Source organism: Scyliorhinus canicula, chromosome 31 (assembly GCF_902713615.1).
Source record: "Scyliorhinus canicula chromosome 31, sScyCan1.1, whole genome shotgun sequence".
Lineage (NCBI taxonomy): Eukaryota > Metazoa > Chordata > Chondrichthyes > Carcharhiniformes > Scyliorhinidae > Scyliorhinus > Scyliorhinus canicula.
The window spans coordinates 9,531,108-9,549,772 of record NC_052176.1 but is presented as its reverse complement, the minus strand read 5'-3'; the positions used below and the strand labels follow the sequence as shown (position 1 = coordinate 9,549,772).

At 44.8% G+C, this 18,665-nt stretch overlaps 1 protein-coding gene and 1 non-coding gene across 2 annotated transcripts; one reads left to right on the top strand and one right to left on the bottom strand.

Annotated features, from left to right (window-relative positions):
- The first annotated feature begins 9,605 nt into the window (after positions 1–9,605).
- On the top strand, positions 9,606–15,904 carry LOC119958855 (late histone H2B.L4-like). Its single transcript, XM_038787358.1, has 2 exons — positions 9,606–9,799; positions 15,511–15,904. Exons 1-2 carry the CDS (start codon positions 9,606–9,608, stop codon positions 15,902–15,904), a joined length of 588 nt encoding a protein of 195 aa, XP_038643286.1.
- Positions 12,438–12,520, bottom strand: trnal-cag. Its single transcript has one exon. It is a non-coding gene; the product is annotated as a tRNA-Leu (tRNA).
- Positions 15,905–18,665: the final 2,761 nt, after the last annotated feature.

Genomic DNA, 18,665 nt, shown 5'->3' with positions numbered 1-18,665 from the left:
CCTGTGCCGATCCAGATCCTTTATCTAAACCTGTTGCATACTTTCCAAGGATCTACTTCTCTTGGTTTCCCGCCCGTTCACATATCTGTCTAGATAGAACATAGAACAGTACAGCACAGAACAGGCCCTTCATGTTGTGCAGAGCAATGATCACCCTACTCAAACCCACGTATCCACCCTATACCCGTAACCCAACAAACCCCCCTTAACCTACTTTTAAGGACACTACGGGCAATTTAACATGGCCAATCCACATAATCCGCACATCTTTGGACTGTGAGAGGAAACCAGAGCACCCGGAGGAAACCCACACACACACGGGGAGGACGTGCAGACTCCGCACAGACAGTGACCCAGCCGGGAACCGAACCTGGGACCCTGAAGGATTTATGCTAACCACCATGCTACCGTGCTGCCTTGACAGAAAGGGGTAATGGGCAAGGTAGCCCCATCACTGGGAAAGGGGAAAAGGGGCAAGGTAGCCCCATCACTGGGAAAGGGGAAAAGGGGCAAGGTAGCCCCCATCACAGTTGGGCTTTTGATTGATTGTAAACCTACAGAGATGGAAATGGGAACGGGAGCGTTTGTTACCGGAATAGGAGAGACTGATGTTCAGCTCCCTGCAACGGGATGTTCAGCCTATGGATTGACCAAATTCTGGAGTAAAATTGGTGACCACATGGATGAGGCTACGAAGAAGATGAGTCCGACCAATGTACCAGTCAGTAATCTTCCCAACTCCCCGACAGTTTTATCAGACCGAGTAACAAGTCTACTGGGCCGCGATTGGTTCAAATAAACTGAATTGAATTAGACAGAAATATTTCAAATATAATCCGGTGACCTGATAGAATCAATAAAGAACTACAAACATGTACTTTGTGATTAGCTAAGTAAAATGTGTGATATGTACTCAGAATCGGGTAGACCCAAGGACAGACCCACATTTCTCCAGGGCCAACCCTGCGTCCTGTCATTTGTTCGGAAAGTTGGAGCCAGAATTGAACAAGTTGGAAAAAGTGGACATCATCCAGGATTTCCTGTTTATAGAATGAAGAGTCCTCAAACTGTCTGAGTTAAAATGACACAAGACCGCCCACATGTGGGAGGATTATAAATGGAGAGGGAATCAAGCTGCCAAGTTCTGAACACCCCATTCAAAAGATAGAAATGGAGCGTGCAAACCTGACCGGAGATCAATCTTACACAAATTAAGGCATGAATTTAGTTTATCGAGATCTTGTGTTGGACTATGCTTCCTGAAGTTATGTTACCATTGCAAAATTGTTTGCTCCAGTACACATGCATGGGTTCAGAGTGTGATCAACTTGTGCCATATTCCAGAGAATGGTGGAATGTTTGTTGCAATGATTGCCATGTGTAACAATATTGCTTGATGATGTATTGTTAACAGGATCAATAGAATTGGAAAACCTAGCTAACTTGGAAAACATGCTGAGAAGAATTCAAGTGGTGGGAGTTCACCTTCAGAACAAGCACTGTGTGTTCAATGCCAGTGAATTGGCTTTATCGGGTTAGCTCGTAGATTCAAATGGATTTCACACAACAGCTGACATGTTTATAGCATTAAAAGAGGCCCTGCTCCCCATAAACAAATGCAAATGTAATCTATTCTTAGAAATGGTGAATTATTATGGATGTTTTCTGCCACGTTTTTCGACATTGTTGTCTCCCAGAGTACTCAAGGAATTCGCCTTAGAAATAGTAGATTCATTGGTGGCGATTATCAAAAATCCTTTATACTCAGGAATGGTTCCAACACATTGGAGTGTAGTTAATATAATACTGCTTATCTGAAAGGGAGCTAGAGGTAAAACAGAGAACTGCAGACCAGTCAGCCGAAGGTCGGTAGTACTGAAGTTGCTGGAGACATTATGAAGGATTTAATCACACGGCATTCAGAAAGCAATGGTATAACAAGCAAATGGACTAACAAATCTGACAAATCTACTGCAACGCTTTGAAGATGTAAATAGTAGAGTTGACCCAAGGAACCAGTGGACATGGTTTATTTGGACTTTCAGAAGGCTTTCAATGATGGAAGTAAATTTGCAGATGATGCAAAGTTTAGTGGGAGTGGGAGCTGTCAGGAGGAGCAGAGATGCTTCAGCACGAGTTGGACAGGTTGAATGAGTGAACAAATCCATGTTGGTGGCAGTATACTATGGGTAAATGTGAGTTTATCTGCTTTGCAAAAACAGGAAAGACAGATTTTTGTTCATGTGGGCAAATTGAGAGCGGTGGATACTCACTGATCCCTTGAAGTCCACCAACTGAAATTATGTGCAAATGTACAGTAGTCAGAAAAGACGACAAATGGTATGTTAGCCTTCATAGGGTGAAGATTTGAGTATCGGAATCGAAATGTTTTACTGCAATTGTATAGGGCATTGGTCAGGCCACAGCTGGAGTACTGTGTGCAGTGTTGTCCATATCTGAGGAAGGATGTTCTTGCTCCTGAGTGATTTCAGGGATTGTTTACCACGCTGATTCCTGAGATGGTGGGACTGTCGTTGATAAGAGTTTGAGGTGATCTCATTGACTTAAAAAATTTGACCAGGATTAGACAGTTTAGATTCAGAAAGGATGTTCCCGATGTCAGGGAGTCTAGAATAAACGTTATAGCTTGAGAATAAGGTGTAAACATTTTAGGACAGGGGAGAGAAGTTTCTTCATCTACAAAGTCATTAATCTGTGTAATTTCCTACCACAGAATGTAATTGTGGCCAGAATGTTGTGTAATTGCAAGAAGGAATGAAATATACCCTTTAGGGCTGACGGCATCAAGGGACATGGCAGGAAGGCAAGGCCAGGGTATTCAACTTGATGATCAGCCATGATCATAATGAGTAACGCGGTGTCAGTTTTGGCCACGATGTTTTTGGGACTCAGAGATGGCTATTCGAAGTGGACGGAAATGCTCGAAATGAAGACACCAATGTTGCATGCCCCATTTTACAAATTGCATTACCGTTTTGAATTCCAAGGGGTGTCTGAATTAATTGTGTCAGGATGTACCAGTTTAACCCTCTCTAGATTGTTTCCAAAGCCGCTATATCTCTCCTTCGGTAATGGGACTAAAACTGCTCACAGTATTATGGTTAGATTCTAACGAGTGCCTTATACAGTTATAGCAGTATTTCCCTATATTTTACTCCATCCCTTTTAAATACAGGTCAACTTCAATTCGCTCGCTCCCATGGCACGTCCATCTCCATCGCGGAGCAGAAGCCCTGAACCCTGACACCGAGCAGGCAACATATCTGTAAGGAATCTGGCTCTTTGCTGCAGAGAACAACGTCAATATCCCTTCATTATATTTTCCCCTGCTGGCACTACTTATTATCTTCCCCCCGGTTTGGAAGGCTTTCTGTATCAGAGTGGCATGGATCGTCATCCACATTTCATTCCCCCATTTCAACCAAAAACGCTGAGAGAACCTCAAAGCTGTAGGGCAGTTGCAGAGACTGATACTGCTGAAAATGCTGCTCCCTTGGGTCACCATACCTCCCTCAGTTACAGACACAGCCCTCTGTTCCTGATCACTTTTCAAACCAGAAGCTATCCTAAGGTTCGCCTCCGCAACAAAATCGGCCAGGTAACTATATCCTTTCTTGATGTGTCCCAATGTCCGCAACTCGGACTCCAGAGCAATGACCCTGACCCGAAGCTCCCCAAGCCCCAGATATTTACTACAGATGTGTTTTCCCTGCATCATATTACCAGTGAGCTCTGCAGGCTCAGGGTTCGGGATAACATTTGTCCCGCGATACTTAAGATGTCTTAAAATCAAAGTCATTAAATCGGTGAACTATTTACGGTACATCTTACATTTTGTATGTAACTCCTTACGAGTGTGCACAGGTTTGAACCCTGGGGAAAGGACAGAGGCTGCCATTTACTAGATTCGCACTAAACAAATAATTGATTTCCCTGTTTAGTGTCGAAACCAATCATGAAGCTTCAGAAAGGTAGAAGGTGCCAAGGGAAACAAACAGTATAGAAAATTGAAGTGAGACGACACGCTCCATTGAAAGTGATTAAAGCGAGGGAAATATTCATTTCCCAGAGCTTTGGGAGCATTTACCCCGACTAACTGCGAGAATAAAAGAATTTAGCTTGTTTATAGAGTTATTTAAGGCAACTGCTTATGACATACTTGATTAGATTTGAGGAGCAAATTTAAGAAAAACATTGGGACTTTAAATTCCCTCCAGGAATTCACAGGCAGCCTTGCTTTACTCGATTGCTCCCGCCTGCAATAAAGAGCTGATGGTGGGGGCATGGGCCTCTTCGTGTGGAAAGGAACATCAGAGGCTTGGCTGTCATTTTTTAATGCAGCTTTGTAACTGAGAGTATGGCCTGAAGATGATTGGAATAGTTATTTCTGCCTATCACAAAGAACAGATATGCGTACTGTTTAGCAGCAATAGGATGCAATCCTTTGGAAGGGGTTGTAATGATTGAGATGGTATAAGGCGAAGTTCAAGGTGAATATGATTGCTCAAGTTGCTTGGAAGGCTGATGGGCCTGTTCCTGTGCTGTTTTGTTCTTTGTACTTTGATATTGGTAGTAAATTGCAGTCAGTGAATAGGCAACAGAGTTTCTGTTTTCAACTGAAGAGGATAATTTTGGTCATCCCATTTTTTGAAATAACAAGAATAAGAATGTACTGGCTAAACTGTCTACAGAACCTGAATAGAAGCAACAAGACCAATGCACAGGACAGAGTAAATGCCAAGTATAGTAATACAGTAACATGGTTTAAATAATGATTAACTATATAGAAAAACTTACCAGGCACGCCAACAATCGCCAGGAACGGATAGTAACCCACTTGAATTAATATAAGTATGTTTTTGATACGCTCTGCGGCAGGAATCCAACCAAATGAAAGCCAGAAAAGGGCCGAGGATAAACTCTTGTCCATTGTTGTTACTTCCCAGTGTGTTCTCAGATTCAGGTCCATTGCTGATACTTCCCAGTGTGTTCTCAGATTCAGGTCCATTGCTGATACTTCCCAGTGTGTTCTCAGATTCGGGTCCATTGCTGATACTTCCCAGTGTGTTCTCAGATTCGGGTCCATTGCTGATACTTCCCAGTGTGTTCTCAGATTCGGGTCCATTGCTGAAACATTCCAATCAATTGTTCTCGGGATCTGAGACATTGCTGGAACAGTCCAATCTACTGCTCGCAGATTCTGATCCATTGTCAGGACAATCCAATCAATTGATCTTCGAATCTGACCAGTTGCTGGAACATATTAGTCTATTGATCTAAGATTCAGCTTTCTCTTTTCCCTGGCTCTGGAGCCGCTGATGCCTGTCACTGTCGGTGGTAATGCTCCCGCAGACTCTATGGGATAACACAGTGACAGATGTTCTTTTAAATAGAAGCGGTAGGCATCCAGGGACACAATTATGATCCATGGAAACTGACAATTACATTCACTGAACAAACATGTTTATTAACCCAATTCCAACCTACATTTTGTATATTATAAGAATGTTGCAGGGCACTATAGGAACCAAAGAAATACATCGAAATACTAGAGTGAATGAGAATTTCCTTTTGCCCATTGAGTGTTCACCGGCACTCCGAAAGAGCTCCTTACCTAGGCTCACTCCCTATCACATTCCTGTCACCCCTCCTGACCTGCACATCTTTGGAAGCTTAGGGTTTATTTTAGCATGGCCATTTCACGTAACCTGTACGTATTCGCAATGTCGTAGGACACCGAAGCACCCGGACGAAACACACACAGACACCTGGAGAACGTGCAAACACCAAACAGACATTCACCCGAATCGGGAATTGGAACCATGTCCTGGATGCTGTGAAACAGCAGTGCTAACCACTGTGCCACCGGGCAACCCACAGTGCTGCACTCGTACCAACCCATAGTAACAGGTCATGAAGAGTTTATAAAAAGTTAGGAAATAGGACATTTATGATCAATGAGGAAAGAGTGTGAAAAAAAGGCTTGATGGCCGACATCCTCTGATGGTAAAGGAAGTTTCAGCTGAGATAATGGAGCCATTGGGTAAAATTGAAACATCGCTGGAGTTTGGAAGCGGTATAGTGGATTGGAAATATGCTAACGTGGCACCCTTGTTAAAAATAGGAAGCATGCACAATGTAAGAAACTATTTACCAGTTAGTTTAACACTTTCCATTGGGAAGTTATTTGAACCCATTAGCAAGGAAGCAATTAAGTGGACATATGAGTTAGAACGCAAACTATCTGTGTCAGCATGGTTTCATAGAACATAGAACATAGAACGATACAGCGCAGTACAGGCCCTTCGGCCCTCAATGTTGCACCGACATGGAAAAAATCTAAAGGCCATCTAACCTACACTATGCCCTTATCATCCATATGCTTATCCAATAATTTTTTTAATGCCCTCAATGTTGGCGAGTTCACTACTGTTGCAGGTAGGGCATTCCACGGCCTCACCACTCTTTGCGTAAAAAACCCAGCTCTGACCTCTGTCCTATATCTATTACCCCTCAATTTAAGGCTATGTCCCCTCGTGCTAGCCACCTCCATCCGCGGGAGAAGGCTCTCGCTGTCCACCCTATCTAACCCTCTGATCATTTTTTATGCCTCTATTAAGTCACCTCTTAACCTTCTTCTCTCTAACGAAAACAACCTCAAGTCCATCAGCCTTTCCTCATAAGATTTTCCCTCCATACCAGGCAACATCCTGGTAAATCTCCTCTTTTTTTGTTTTTGTTGGCAGCCCCCTCACCTAAACACTTATCCTCATCTGTGTGTGTGTGTGTGTCCTGCCACCTCTGGGATGAACCTGCCAGGGTGTGTTAGTTATTTCGCCCTCACGCGATGCGCCACTTCCCTCTGATGTAGACGTCTATTGTGAGTAGGCCTTGTGCACGTTGGAGAAGGCCTCCGTAGCTTTATTCCCCCTATCGCTGTGAACGCTACTTCCCTGCTAAATAAACCCCCCCCCCCCCACCTTACCCGCAATGGGTCCCTCTCTCTCTTAGATGCATCTCCTGGAGGAAGGGTACGTCCACTCTCCAGTTCTTGAATTGGGCGAGGACTCTGGATCCTTTCACTGGACCATTAAGGCCTCTCAAATTCCATGTAGCTAGTCTGACGGCCCCTCCGCTCCTGTGGGGTCAACCATACTCATCCTGTGGATTGCTGGATCCTCAGCACTTTGGGTGGCATTGCGTTCGATACTGGGTTGATTTGGGGGATTTTTCATTCTTTTGGTGCTCGTTCGTTGGGGTTAACCAAGGTTTCTGGACAAGAGCCTCCTTTTGTGCGACCGCTCAGCTCATGGGCCCCACCAGATGTCCTAATGGTGAATTTTTCTGCCCATTTTATCTCCAATAGAGATAAAGGTCCTGAAAGGTTACCCCTGTTCCTTTGATTTGCTGGAGGTCTTCGAACTGGAGAAAGGGGATCCCATATATGTGGTGTTGCTGAACGACCAGAAGGCATTTGATAAAGTGCTTCCAAAAGGTTTATGCACAATATAATATCACCTGGGGTTAGGGTTAATTGATTGGCATGGGTAGAAGACTGGCTCACTGAAAGAAGGCAAAGAGTTGTGATATGCAGCATTTTCCTGGTTTGCCAGCCAGAAATGGTGGGGTGCCACACGTTGTAGTCCTCAACATTCCCTCTGGGTGATATATGGAAGGCATGGATGTGGGATACAAAACACTATAAGCAAATTTGCGGATGACAGTAAAATAGGTGGTATAGTAAGTTGCAATAAGGAAATAGGAAATTTACAAATCTATATAGCAAGATCGGGTGAGTAGGTCAAATTTTGGCAGATCGAATTGAACGTCGATAGATGTGACTATGTCCATTTTAGTCTGGAAAAATGGAAAGGGACAAATTGAGGGAAAGGTCATTCAGTCTTGAACTGGGTTTCTGCCTGTGGGATCTTCCTGTGCGGATTAAAGCTGGAATCTCATGTCCTGAAGCCTCCGCTTCCCCATTGAATGGGAGGTGTTGGATCTTCCTGGGATTGAACATTTTGCTAGAGAAACTTCACCTCGTTGAGGAAAAGTTAATGTCAGAACTGAGGTTCGACCCACGCCTCCAGAGAAGACTGCGAGTTTAACGCTGTGCCTTCGACCGCTCGGCCAACCTGACGCGCATGTGCTAAGGATATTCTCCGTGCACAAATCGATTCAAATGCTATCTTCATCGACATTTCATTTCAAACTAGATGTGCTTTTCATATTTTTGAACCCCAGCCACAGTCCTGAATCTGAGTGCCACCCTTGTCCAAGCCGCAGGGGTTTAAGGAGCTTCTCGTTGCTGCATTAATCAGTTTGCTCCAATAAACAAAGATCGAACTGCCGCCGACCTGTTCCTCATACGAAGGTATTGAGAGTCTGAGATCTGAGCAGCGGGAAGGATCCAATTGGACAGTTGCATCCTGGCGACTGGAATCTCTCTCCACAGCTGCTTCTGGGGCTGCTTTCACAGACAAGTAGCCAAATAACTCCTCCGGTGTCCAAGCAGGAGGTTGTTCACCCAGCACAGGCGACAGAAGAGAATTCTGGGAGAATTCAACTTCGTCACCTCACTATTCCAACCAGCCAGACTATTTCCAAGAACAGAAGAGGACATTTATCCGGAGTCCTGGGTTATTATTAATTCCTCAACCAGAGTCACTGAGCAGATTATCCTGTCAGTAACAGGGCTTTTGCCTGCGGGGTTTTTCCGGGCCAACGACCGCAGGATTCTCGCGTCCTGACTTCACCACTTCCCCATTGAATGGAAGGTATTGGATCTCCCTGGGGTTGAACATTTTGCTGGAGAAACGTAACCTCGTGGAGAAAAAGGTAATGTCAGAAGTGGGATTCGAACCAACGCCTCCTGAGAAGGCTGCGACCTGAACGCAGCGCATCAGACTTCTCGGCCATCCTGATGCGGTGCTGTTGAAACTAAGATCCGTGCGCAAGTCGAATTAAATTCTATCTTCATCGTCATTTCATTTCAAACAAGATATGCTTTTCCGACTTTTGAACGCCAGCCAGAGTCCTGTATCTGAGTGCCATCCTTGTCCAAGCCGCTGGGGGTAAGGAGCTGCTCATTGCTGCATTGATCAGTTTCCCTCAATCAACAAGGACCAAATTTCCGCTCTTTCTGATCCTCACAGGAAGATATTGAGAGTCGAAGATCTGAGCGACGTGAAGTATCCAATTGGAGAGTTGCATTCTGGCGACTGGAATCTCTCGCCACAGCTGCTTCCGGGGCTGCTTTCACAGACAAGCAGCCGAAGAACCCCACCAATACCCAAACAGGAGAACATTCATCCAGTGGAGGCGGCAGAAGAGTGTTTGGGAGAAGTCAACTTAGTCACCTCGACTGTACTGTGGGTAGCTGAAGAACAGGTGTCAAAGAGCGGATCAGACTGAAAGCAAAAGTTTGATGCTAATAAAGAAGAAGGCGGATGTTCTGCTGGGTGATCGCGACTTGTTTGCTTTTGGTGTGAGTGAGAAAATAAATAGCAGAGGATGGTTTTGATCCATTGACTTTTAGGTTATGGGCACAGCACGCTTGCGCTGCGCCACTCTGCTCGTGGTTGATGCCCTCCGTAGTCGTGCTTGAGGCAAAGTTTGAAGAAATCAGTAACAGGTTGATCAATGTTCCCAGAGAGGTGAAGCTGCCGCCCCGAACTTCCTTCTCTGAAGGTGATTCCAGTCACTCCCCACTTTCCCATCAGAACAACGTCACAGAAGTAATAACATCGCCTTCACAGAACAATCATTCAGCACCAAGGTAAAATATCTGAACTATGCTGACCAGAATCAGTGTGCTCAAACGTGTGTTCTTGTTGAAAAAACAAATGAAGAAGTGAATAGTTGTCTGGCTACCGCAGGGCAGTGATGTGGTAACTCCTGGTTTAAGGAACAGAGTGCCGCAGCGGAAGCGTGCTGGGCCATTAGCCCGAGGTCGAGGAAACGGGGCTATTCTCTGCTATTTACATTCTCCCTCACACCAAAAGCAAACATAACGCACGTTCCTGTTTTATTTGCAGCAAATACCTATCAGAATATTTATTGAAGTCTCATCCCGACATTTGTACCAGGAATGAAGGAGACAGCATGAAACATTGTAAAGGTCACAAACAGGGAACCACAGAGAACATGATGTAAAATATCAACATGCCTGGCAGCAACTGTGGAGAAAAAAGTGCTATCGTTTCGAGTCCAGGTGATCCGTTGTCTAAGCTGGACTGAAGCGCGTTCCAGTAGGACCCCGCAGACGGACAAAATAGATAGACAACGTTTTCCAGTAATACGTCACAGGGGCCAATAAGGAAATAAAGCATTATCGAGTAATAAATTACAATAGAAACCCAGCTCCCAACTTCCCCTCATGTACGGATGTGAACAATCCAACCAGCCACACTTTTTACAACAAGATAAGGCGATTATTCCCCGGAGTCAAGGAATCAATACTTATTCCTCAGCCAGAGTCACTGTGCCGATTACGCAGTAATTACCCAGGCTTTTACCTGTTGGTTCTTGCTGTGCGAAATTTAGCAGTAATCTCATGTCCTGAAGCCACCGCTTCCCCATTGAATGGGTGGTATTAGATCTTCCTGGGGTTGAACATTTTGCTGGAGAACTGTAATCTCGTGGAGGAAAAGTCTGGAGTCGTTTTCGAACCCACGCTTCCAGGAATAACTGCGACCACAACACAGCGTCTTAGAATGCTCACCCACCCTGACACTGCGCGGAGGAAGGTACGCTCCGCGCAAAACTCGACTTTAATTCTATCTTCATCGTCATTTGATTATAAACTAGATGTGTTTTTATTATTTGTGAGCCACAGAAAGAGTCCTGTATCTGAGTGCCATCCTTCCCCAAGCCGCAGGGGCAGAAGGAGATTTTTGTTGCTGCATTGATCAGTTTGCTCCAATCAACAAGGACCGAATTGCCGCCCGACCTCGTCCTCACAAGAAGGTATTGAGAGTCTCAGATCCGAGCAACATGCGGTATCCAATTGGAGCGTTGCAACCTGGCGACTGGATTGTCTCTCCACAGCTGCTTCGTTGCTGCTTTTAAAGACAAGTAGCCGAAGAACACCTCCAGTGTCCAAACAGGAGGACGTTAATCCAATAGAGGCGGCAGAAGAGTGTTCTGGGACAAGTCAACTGAGTCACCTCGACTGTACTGTGGGTAGCTGAAGAAGAGGTGTCAAAGAGCGGATCAGACAGAAAGCAAAAGTTTGATTATAATAAAGTAAAATTCTGATGAGCTCCTGGTTGATAGCGACGTGTTTGCTTTTGGTGTGAATGAGAAAATAAATAGCAGAGGATGGTTTCGATCCACCGACATCTGGGTTATGGACCCAGCAAGCTTCCGCTGCGCCACTCTGCTCGCGGTTGATATTTCCCGTGTCGGACTTGAGGCAAAGTTTGAAGAAATCAGTAACAATTTGATCAATGGTGCCAGAGAGCTGAAACTGCCGCCCCGAACTTCCTTCGATGAAGGTGATTCCAGTCACTCCCCAGTTTCCCATCAGAGCAACGTCACAAAAGAAATGACAGCACATTCACAGAACAACCATTCAGCACGGAAGTAAAATATCTGAACTATGCAGACCAGAATCAGTCTGCTCAAACGTGTGTTCTTGCTGAAAGAACAAATGAGGAAATGAATAGTTGTCTGGCTACCGAAGGGCAGTAATGTCGCAGATCCTGGTTAAGGGAGCAGAGTGCCGCAGCGGAAGCGTGCTGGGCCGTGACACCGAGGTCGAGGAAACGGGGCTATTCTCGGCTAATTACATTCTCCCTCTCATCAAAAGTAATCATAACGCCCGTTCCTGTTTGCTTTGCAGCAAATACATATCAGAATCTTTCCTGCAGGCTCATCCCGACATTTGTTCCGGGAATGAAGGAGACAGCATGACAGATAACAACATTGTAAAGCTCACAAATAGAGAACCACAGAGAAAATGCTTTAAAGTCTCAGCAGGTCTGGCAGCATGCGTAAATCTGGATTGTAAACGTTGTCCAGTATGACCCCACAGAGGAGCAATATAGATACATACTGATGTCCCTGAACGCTCACAATAAGGAAATAAAGCATTAACGAACAATAAATCACAATAGAAACCGAGGTCCCAAACTTCCCCTCTCGGACGGATGTTGAAAATTCAACCAGCCACAGTATTTACAACAAGAGAAGTCGAATTTCACCCGGAGTCCTGGGATCAATATTAATTTCTCAAGCAGAGTCCCTGAAGGAGAATATCGAGTCATTAACTTGGCTTTTGCCTGCCGGACTTGCTGTGCGTATTTAAGCAGGAATCTCCTGAGAACAAAGCTTTTCCTTTGAAAGGGAGATTTTTTATCTTTCTGAGGTTGAAAATCTACCGGAGAAATCTAACCTCGTGGAAGAAAACTCAATATCAGGAGTGGGATTCGAACCCACGTCTCCAGAAGAGACTGCGACCTGAACGCAGCGCCTTAGACCGCTCGGCCACCCTGATGCGCTGTGGTTTAAATTAAGATCCGTGCGCAAATCGACTTAAATGCTATCCTCATCGTCATTTCAGTTCCAACAACATCTGCTTTTCCTACTTTTGAACCCCAGCCAGAGTCCCATCCCTGTCCAAGCCGCTGGGGGTAAGGAGCTTCTCATTGCTGCATTGATCACGTTGCTCCAATCAACAAGGACCAAATTCCCGGTCTTTCTGATCCTCACAGGAAGATATTGAGAGTCCAAGATCTGAGCGACGTGAAGTATCCAATTGGAGAGTTGCATTCTGGCGACTGGAATCTCTCTCCACAGCTGCTTCCGGTGCTGCTTTCACAGACAAGTAGCCGAAGAAATCCACCGATACCCAAACAGGAGAACATTCAGCCAGTGGAGGCGTCAGAAGAGTCTTTGGGAGAAGTCAACTTAGTCACCTCGACTGTACTGTGGGTAGATGAAGAACAGGTGTCAATGAGCGGATCAGACTGAAAGCAAAAGTTTGATGCTAATAAAGAAGAAGGCGGATGTTCTGCTGGGTGCTCGCGACTTGTTTGCTTTTTGTGTGAGTGAGAAAATAAATAGCAGAGGATGTTTTTTATCCATCGACTTCTAGGTTATGGGCTCACCAGGCTTGCGCAGCGCCACTCTGGTCGTGGTTGATGCCCTGCGTAGTCGTACTTGAGGCAAAGTTTGAAGAAATCAGTAACAGGTTGATCAATGGTGCCAGAGATGTGAAACTGCCGCCCCGAACTTCCTTCGATGAAGGTGATTCCAGTCACTCCCCAGTTTCCCATCAGAGCAACGTCACAGAAGAAATAACATCGCCTTCACAGAACAACCATTCAGCACGAAAGAAAAATATCTGAACTATGCAGACCAGAATCAGTCTGCTCAAACGTCTGTTCTTGTTGGAAGAACAAATGAGAAAGTGAATAGTTGTCTGGCTACCGAAGGGCAGTAATGTCGCAGCTCCTGGTTAAGGGAGCAGAGTGCCGCAGCGGAACTGTGCTGGGCCGTTACGCCGAGGTCGAGGAAACGGGGCTAATCTCGGCTATTTACATTCTCCCTCTCATCAAAAGTAATCATAACGCACGTTCCTGTTTGCTTTGCAGCAAATACCTATCAGAATCTTTCTTGCATGCTCATCCCGACATTCGTCCCATGAATCAAGGAGACAGCATGACACATTACGACATTGTAAAGCTCACAAAGAGGGAACCACAGTGAAAATGCTTTAAAGTCTCAGCAGGTCTGACGGCATGTGTAGGGAGAGAAAACAACTAACGTTTCGAGTCCAGGTGACCCTTTGTCAAATCTGGATTAGAAACGTTATCCAGAAGTACCCCATAGAGGAGCAATATAGATACATACTGATGTTCGTGGATGGCTCACAATAAGGAAATAAAGCATTATCGAACAATAAATCACAACAGGAACCGAGTTCCCAACTTCCCCTCTCGGACGGATGTGAACAATCCAACCAGCCAGACTATTTACAATAAGAGAAGACGATTTTTACCCGAAGTCTTGGGCTCAATATTAATTCCTCAACCAGAGTCACTGAAGGAGATTATCGAGTCATTAACTGGGCTGCCGCCTGTCGGGTCTTGCTGTGCGTATTTTAGCAGGAATCTCATGTCCTGAGACCAACGCTTTTCCATTGAATTGGAGCAATTGGATCTTCCTGAGGTTGAAAATCTTGCTGGAGAAATTTAACCTCTTGGAGGAAAAGAAAACAATAGGTGTGGGATTCGAACCCTCGCTTCCAGAAACGACTGCGATTTGAACGCGGCACCTTTGACCGCGCGGCCATCCTGATGCATTGAAGTCGAATCTAAGATTCGTACACAAATCGACTTAAATTCTATCTTCATCGTCATTTCATTTCAAACAAGATATGCTTTTCCTACTTTTGATCGCCAGCTAGAGTCCTGTATCTGAGTGCCATCCCTGTCCGTGCCGCTCGGGGTTAAGGAGCTTCGCATTGCTGCATTGATCAGTTTGCTCCAATCAACAAAGACCGAACTGCCGCCGACCTGTTCCTCACCCGAAGATATTGAGAGTCCAAGATCTGAGCGACGTGCTGGATCTAATCGGAGTCGAGGAATCGAGGCTATTCTCTGCTATTTACATTCTTCCTTTCCTTCCAAACATGGCCGGGATTTTCTCAGACCTTACTTTCTTGCTATTCTGTTCGTTCAATTAAGTCTCATCTTGGTGCTTTGTTTAGATGCTAAGCAGTCAACACTATCTGTTTGATCTGAACAAATAATCGATGCTCCAATTAGAACAAAATGTTGTGTGTCAATCGGTTCAATCCAATCCTGTGGAGGGAATTCTAATCTCCTCAGGATGATGTTTAATGCTTTGCTGAATGATCTGTTTTTTGTTCACGGGGTGAAAGGTTATGTCACTGGATTGGAAATCCAGGGGACAGCAATAATCTTTGGGACAGAGAATAAATCCCAGGACGGCAGCTGGTGAAATTTCAATTCACTGATTTCGTGAATCTGGAATTTAAAGGCATCGGAGCTGGTTACATTTAGTCAGGTGCAAGCTGGCACATTTTCTGAATGGTTGTTTAATGCTCCGCAGTAAATACACAACTTCTTCAACGACTATCCACAATGTTTTCAATAACAGTTGAATTTCCACGATACTTCCAATGTAACTGAAATTGTTGCACAAATAATGTAATCAGAGGAACAGTGCGTTTAGGGAGCTGAGATTTTCCAATAGTTCAAGTGTTGGTCTCCAAATCCAATGGCCTTTTTCGACGGAGATTCAATCCCTTCTCACAGACAGATTGGGACTCCGGACATCGCATGAAAGCACTAACTTCCTAAAGTGATTTCAGGCTGGGATTATAATGCTTTATATCGAACAAATTGTCAATGACTGTACTGTTAAAAGCAGTTCAGATAGACGGAGTGGCTGTGGCTTTGTACTTGCAATCAAATGGGGCAGCACAGTAGCACAGTGGTTAGCACAGTTGCTTCACAGGTCGAGCGAGCTGTCTGTGCGGCGCCTGCGCGTTCACCTTGAGTCCAAGTCGGGAGCCAAGAAAGTCATTCAGAAACCAGCAGTAAAGGGCGGCAAGAAGCGGCGAAGGTCGAGGAAAGAGAGTTACTCCATCTACATCTACAAAGTGATGAAGCAGGTTCACCCCGACACCGGCATCTCCTCCAAGGCCATGAGCATCATGAACTCGTTCGTCAACGATATTTTCGAGCGTATCGCGGGTGAGGCTTCCCGCCTGGCCCATTACAACAAGCGCCACACCATCAGCTGCCGGGAGATCCAGACCGCCGTGTGCCTGCTGCTGCCCGGGGAACTGGCCAAGCACGCCGTGTCGGAAGGGACAAAGGCGGTCACCAAGTACACCAGCTCCAAGTAAAACTGCACAATGGACTGAAACCCACCCCAAACACAACGGCTCTTTTAAGAGCCACCCACAATCTCTGTGAAAAAGCTGCACCATCTTTCCCGCATTGACTTCATGAGAAATCTCTTTGTGGAGGATAGAGATTTGTCCCGTTCCAGAATGTTGTGAATGTGGCTTCATACCAGCCCGTCACAGAATTTCACACAGAAGAGACACTCAAACTGAAGTGAGAGCGGATTTTAAACCCAGTCTGGTATTTGTGACGGATAATGAGGAGAAACACAATTTCAGAAGGGAATTATATAAATTTAATGATAAATATATTCAGAGTTTAACAATTGGTGAGTTGAATTCATCAGGAAATTATTATTTTGTTTCTCTCGGGTGACCTGGTTCCCGCTCCCGGAACAGAGTAAAGGCGGGAATGAAGATGTTATTTTCGGGCTGATGTGTTTATTCCGCAGTTTCCCAGGGGACGGAATCAGCGAGATTTAAGCACACACAGGACCTGTGTCCATTGCAGCGCTTTACGATCTGCCTCTCCCCGGCCCTCCCTATTCTCCGGACACAAAGCTGCCTGTTCCACCGGCGGGATAGAGTCGGGGATTCTCTCCACACTTCCCAGTGCAACATTCCCGGCCGCTTTCAGGAGAGAGGCTCAGAAATCAGCCCTTTCTCTCTGTCCCTGTGTAGTTGTGTGAAGGAGTTGGTTGGTAATCTCTATGTTTCTGCTTTTGCAGAGAGTTGAGATTTGCTCCTTTTAAATTGCTGAACGGGGTTTTATTACCGCCGGTTACAGATAAGAGACTGACAAATTCAAACTGTTCCTAAAATAGAGCCAGGATTCTGGGAGGGAAAATCCAACAAACAGATCACAAAGTGTGAGATTCAAATAGTTTCCTGAACAATGATCCGTTCCGTTATTTGGGATTTTCTTGAACCGAAATTGGCGGGAGTTTCGAATTTGAAAATGTCAGCCAATCAAAACCTCCAGATTCTTCTCACTGGCCTGTGATTGGTTAATTCTTGACTGCACTTAAGTTTTCAAATATAATTTGTATCCACAGACAAATACCAAAATATTCTGAACATGAATAAATGTAACGTCTGCTCCACACAAGTTACAGGGAAGAGTGTCGCCAGCTCCTCACACACACATTGTCACTGACAGAGCACAGAGACACAGACAGGTCATCAGTTCCACAGTCTCAGGCAGCAGGAATAGTTCCAGAGGCACATTTTCAACCCATAAATCAAACAGCAGGAGAGACAGACGCTGTGTCCATGTCAGCCTAACTCAGTACCACTGACAGGAGACCACCTAAATCCCAGTACAAATTCTCATCCACTCTCATCATCACTGTATCAGTTCCACAATGGAGCAGGCTTAGTGAAATAATCAATATAAGAGAAAACTGGTTTCCGGTTAAGAATTACACAATTAACCTTAATAATGTACTCTGAGATTCGAGTTAAATACGAGTCACATCATTCACATCAGGGATGGCTGTACTAATCCCCAGAGTGTGTCCTCACAAATACATTAGATGCAAATCCAAATATCAGCTCCATTCTCAGATTGAGATATGCTGAATGTGACAAAGATACAAACTCTGATTCTGATTTAAAACTCACCTAATTTATGAAAATAAAAGATACAATATAATTTCGATGACTAAGAACTGAGCTGCAACTTGCAAACTATTGCAAAATCCTCACTCACTCAGTTCCAGATGGAAGACACTGCCGCAATTCCAGACTGTGGTCCATTTTACATTCATGTCAGAATTCTGACTCAGAATCAGTCTGAGTGTCACAGATCAAATCAATGTGAGCATCTTGAGTTAAACTTCCAGAACAATCCAGTATCAGATTGTAGGTTACATTATCTTTCACAATTGTGTTTGATATTAAATGCCAGTCCAAAGCTATCGCACATTGTTTGCTTAAAACCTCCCACAGCAATGGTCTCTTTCTGTGCTGGAAATTTACGTGAAATGAATGCAAACTTATAAACTGTCCCTGAGATTGAAAGGTCACATCCTGAATCGCATCCTCACATTGAGCCACAGAGCCTGACAAGTACAGGATAAATCTCAAACAGTTGTTGAGAGTAAGATCCATCCTCACACTAGAAATGGTTAAAAGACTCTCAGAGTGGAAACAATAATGACATACAAATGAAATGAAAATCGCTTATTGTCACGAGTCGGCTTCAATTAAATTACTGTGAAAAGCACCTAGTCGCCACATTCCGGCGCCTGTTTGGGGAGGCTGGTATGGGAACCGTGCTGCTGGCCTGCCTTTGTCTACTCTAAAGGCCAGCGATTTAGCCCAGTGTGCTAAACCAGCCCGAAATGGAAAGATTGGAAGACTGATGGAAGACTGCTCGCACACACACACAGGTATACACACACACAGATATACACACGTATACACTCAGATACACACACAGTATACAGGCCCTCACACATTATACACACAGAGTTACACACACACGTACACTCAAACATACACACACAGGTATATATATATACACGTGTACACACAGTATACAGAGCCACAGACAATAGACACACACAGTTGTACACACCCACACACACAGGTATATACACACAGACACATAAACATTCACACATATTCTCAAATACACATGCATATATAGAAACACATATGTGCACACACACAGATATACACAGAGACACTTATATTGCATCAGATAAATAATTTATCCAGCTACAGTGAAGTAACAGCGATATATTTCCAAAACAGG